The sequence below is a fragment of the Mucor mucedo genome (genome assembly GCF_025094135.1).
Source record: "Mucor mucedo strain NRRL 3635 chromosome Unknown EV154scaffold_389, whole genome shotgun sequence".
In the NCBI taxonomy this organism is placed as follows: Eukaryota; Fungi; Mucoromycota; class Mucoromycetes; order Mucorales; family Mucoraceae; genus Mucor; species Mucor mucedo.
Genome location: NW_026252673.1, coordinates 3,009 through 7,591, shown reverse-complemented (window position 1 = coordinate 7,591; position 4,583 = coordinate 3,009). Strand labels below are relative to the sequence as shown.

The 4,583-nt window shown below is 36.2% G+C and overlaps 2 protein-coding genes across 2 annotated transcripts; one reads left to right on the top strand and one right to left on the bottom strand.

The window, feature by feature from the left end:
* Nucleotides 1-1,907: 1,907 nt before the first annotated feature.
* Nucleotides 1,908-2,345, top strand: EV154DRAFT_572848 (uncharacterized protein; the record flags this gene model as incomplete). Its single annotated transcript, XM_051606362.1, has 1 exon — nucleotides 1,908-2,345. The coding sequence occupies one exon, from the start codon at nucleotides 1,908-1,910 to the stop codon at nucleotides 2,343-2,345; it is 438 nt and encodes a 145-aa protein (XP_051449849.1).
* Nucleotides 2,346-3,977: 1,632 nt separating this feature from the next.
* Nucleotides 3,978-4,347, bottom strand: EV154DRAFT_489114 (uncharacterized protein; the record flags this gene model as incomplete). The annotated part of the gene is made up of 2 exons (XM_051599258.1): nucleotides 3,978-4,185; nucleotides 4,238-4,347. The coding sequence occupies 2 exons, from the start codon at nucleotides 4,345-4,347 to the stop codon at nucleotides 3,978-3,980; spliced, it is 318 nt and encodes a 105-aa protein (XP_051449848.1).
* Between the last annotated feature and the right edge of the window lie 236 nt (nucleotides 4,348-4,583).

The following is a 4,583-nucleotide window of genomic DNA, read 5'->3' as shown; positions in this document are numbered from 1 at the left end:
TCCAAAAAGTTTTGATAGGTTGAAAGAATTGCTTGCTTCCGGTACTGTTCTTCATGTCGTGGATATGACCAAGCCTTTCCATATTGAAGTTGATGCCTCTGACCGTGGATGTGGTGCTGTTCTCTTACAACCTGGTGATGATCCTTCCCGTCCATGGCATCCAATTTGTTTTGAATCAAAAAAATTCGCTGACTGTGAAGCTAAACTACCTGCTCAAGAACGTAAATTGATGTCTATATTGCATGCATTACGTGTCTGGCGTTGTTATGTTGATGGTTGCCCTGCTGGTTATACAGTGTTTTCTGATCACCTTCCCCTTGAATACTTCCGATCCAAAGATAAACCACCTAGTCGTTTGGTACAATGGATAAACGAATTAGAGTTATACTCACCAAAAATAGTTTATAAACCGGGAAAAGAAAACACTATACCTGATATTCTGTCTCGAATGCCCTTCAATGATACTTCTTCTCCTGCCCCTATGGAACCTGATTACCTCTATGCTGTTTGGGATAAGTTTCCTACTACTATTCGATATGACTGGCCCCTTCTATTGATACCCAGTAGTCGTGAAAAGGTAAAAACTGATGAACTAAAAGCCTTGCTTGATAAAGAAGCCGAAAAGTTTCACATTACTGCTAATCGAGTTTTTAGAAAAGTTGTTATTGATCCTACCAACAACGTCACTAAACTTGTTGCATTTTTACCTTTTGCTGAACGTGCTGACACCGTTTCTGATTATCACGACACTTTCGGGCATGCTGGTTTCAAGTCTATGATCAAATTTTTGACTCCTCGTTTTTTGTGGCCTACTATGAAGTCTGACGTCCAACAGTGGATTAGTGTTTGTCCCTCCTGCCAAATCTGTGGTATTTGACAAAATATCACATAGAAAAGTAATGAGATAAAAGTATATTTTTATTGGGGGTAAAAATAGACTAAAAGAACTCTGCTGCTATGAAATAATTGATCCTTTTTTATATTGCACAACTCTCCTGAGTTTTAATGATGAGTCAACCTTTCTGGTTTTGGAATAGATCTATACTTTGTTTCCCGCCTTGGGTTAAATGGATACTACTCGTTAGAATTATTTCCAGATAACGTTGTCGCATATCAGTGGATCGGGAGCATGAGTATTCTAATAAATCTTTAGTATTACAAGACACTTATTTATCAGATCATGCAACGGTTACTGTAAAAGATGCATACTTGTTTGTCAAGTGTAATTGGCAATAGAACATAATAGTTGATCATTTATTCATTATCTTTGTAATGAATAAATTACGATCCCAAATATAAAGCGTCTTATCGATATTTGTATATTTGGTTGTAGAAGCTAGGTATCCATTAATTCATACACTATTTCTTTATACTCTTTATCAGCAGTACAACTATATCAATATATAAGTAAATGAACCATTTATATTAATAGCTGTTCTATTCTCTCTCTGGGTAGCTAATCCATTGAGAGAACTATTAATATTAAGTTTCTCTTTCTTATAATTCTTGATTGATCTGAGAAGTTTCTCTTCTCGATCGGTGATATCGTAACTCAGTGGTATCACATTCTGTATCCAACTGTCATTCGTATATTGTATTTAGGCCAATCATGCAATCTTTTATATAGAAGTATGTAATCGAAGTAGGAGAAGTTGTATAGCAGTATACAAGCGTATGCTGGTATGCAACATCAATGGTTGTTTTAATTTTATAGTTTATTTATTTAAACGATTTGCTTAATTATTCTTAAGTGAATCCTACCCAAATACGACAGTACCACCGAAGAAAATCCATTATTTGAAGGTATTATATTATATTTGTTTGTAATAATAGTGTGATGTATTATAAAATAAATTCAAGTTGCTTTGAAACAGGTCTGTGCCCACTTCCATCTTCTGAGATCAGTCATGGGGTCAAGACGAACAGATCCTGCTTTGGGAATGGAAACTAGTGTTCTTGGAAGTGAACCTTTCAGCTGGAAAAAGCCAGAGGAGATTAATTCAGAGGATGAAAACTTTGCACAACATGTTGATCTGTTGACCGACAAAGATTCAGCAAATTCTCCTTCGCCCTCTTCTAGGGCTACTAAACTTAAACTTCCCAAGGCTAGTGGAAAAAGAAAGAGGGCTTTGAAGTCTGAAGAGGATTTTCCTCTCGAAACAAAGGAGTTAGATGTATCGGGTTTTGTTGAGGTTCGGCGAGAAGCTGCGGCAAACAAGATGAGATTCGCAGAGTACATGCGCAGGTATCACAATGCCATCACGAGGATCAATACTTTTAAATTGAGCAAGGAAGAGGGTGAGACCATGTGGCATAACCTGAACTTGGAATATAAATTTTATTAAAATAAACCATGCATATCACATATAAGATGTTTTTATTAATTGTTATTAAAAGAAGGTGAGATTTGTTGTCAAACTTAAGAACGATTTCTTTCATCTTTTGTTACTTTTCTTTGCCGATGTGCAGATCTTCTTTAGCCCTTGTATCTTCTTCGGAACTGTCTTCCTCAACATCATCTTCCTCCTGTCGTTCCTTACGACCTTTGAACACCTTTTTTGATTTTTGACTCTACGTGGCTAATGCTTCCCCTTCTTTTTGTCCCATAGTTGCTTCGTAAGAATAATATCTTCGTCATCTGTTTGTTCAAGAAGAAAGTTGCTCAAGATGATACAGACATTAAAATAAAAGTATGCGATTAGTATTGGTGGGATAAAGGGTATTTAAATACAATAGAGTTTAGTAAAAAAGGTCTTTATAATTACTAGTTGAGTGAGCACCAGAGCTAGTTTAAACAGAAGCTGAACTGTTAAAAAATAAATGTGAAAAATCCAAAGACAGAAATGAAAATAAGACAGAGTATTAACCAGATTGCAAAAAGGAACTGAACTTTATTAAACATAAAAATGTGGATTTCTTTTATACACAACGAACACAACTATGTACAGCAAACGAGAAGATGACTACCGTGGGTAGATTATATTGACATATTGTCTAAACTGTCAATATCCCGCAAGGTACATCAACGATAATATAATAACAGTCCGTAACTGAAATAAATATACTAGTGTTACGTGAATTATGAAATATCATCTGACATATGCCAAAAGGTGACAGATGATAAGTTACTTCAATCGTCGGAGTGCAAGTATGTTACCGCAAATGTGGTGCATATACTACTCGAATACAATAAAATCGATTTAAGTATAGCTTATATGCTTATAAAAAAAAGATACAATGATAAAATGTAATCAAGGGATCAATCAGAATAATAATAGAGATGAATAATATATAAAACTAATAAGTCAAAGTGTTGAAATATGAGTAAAATAATAGATGAGGATTTTTATTTAAGAGAGGTCTTATGGATGCCTATTTATAGTGATGCACGTATTATCCAGTCACTGAAATTAAAGAAATTGGGAAAATTTATAGAAGAGATTGAGGTAATTGCGCCTACTAAGAGGTCACAGATCTGAGGATAAGAAAAAGATGAAAAGAAGTAGTTTTGACAGGTGCAAACCCGAAAAGGTGTATGGCACTTTAGTAGGTGTTTAAAAAGAAAGAAAAATTGGAAATGCGCTCGATTTGTCGCATAACATTATGCCCACATAATGGAGATAATAAAGTGTAGAAAAAAATGGGGTTTTTTAAAAAGGGTAACAAATTATAAATTCGCGTGTATAAAGAAACAACAGAGGCAGGAAAAAGAGAAAGAAAGGAAAAGGGAAAAGGGAAAAGGTAAAAGGTAAAAGGAAAAATGAAAAAGGAAAAAGGAAAAAGGAAAAAGGAAAAAAACGGAGGAACCACGAAGGGAAAAGTAATAGCAATAGAATTTGACAGTTTATACTCATGACGGAGTCAAAGTTAATCCTTGATGCGATTATGGAGGGGTGACGCACAAGTGTCATTCTTAGAAAGCTTTTTGGTTAACCGAGATGAGAGGGTAGGGACATTGACAGTACATTCCTTCAAAGTTAAGAAGCGGGAGTATAAATAGACATCTCGTTGAGTTTGGTCGTAGGTTTGACGTTATGACGGTGGGGATAGCTGAGAAGAGGTTTTACAATTTCTTGTAACCAGGCGCGTTCAAGCATTTTGAGTTCATGATCCGAGCGACATTCCCTTACGATAATAAGCTCTAATTCTTCCTTGACACTCACCATGGTGGACACCGCGTTATCACTGGGGAGGTTGTATGGGGATGTGTCGTTGATTTTAGTTTTTTTCGACTTACTTGGCTACCCCACGAATCCGGATTTCAGGTCTAGGCGGGTTGTGGGAATTTGTAGGTGATACCTTATCTCTAACTACATCATCATCGGAATGGGGGTAATTGTACACCATTGGTTTATTTTAAGTGGGTAGTGTGAGATAGTTGGGGATGAAAGAAATGGGAAAGGTGTTGGCGATGGGGGGTTTATATACAGATGGGTGGAAAATTAAATTTTCTTTATCTTAATTGAATCTCGTCAAAAGATGGTCCCAATTGGCGGAGAGTTGATAGTGTAATTTCCGGCGGTTTCCGTGGACGCGACGTAGTTTGGTGTCCGTAGGTCCCATATTTTTTGCAAGGTTAGTGC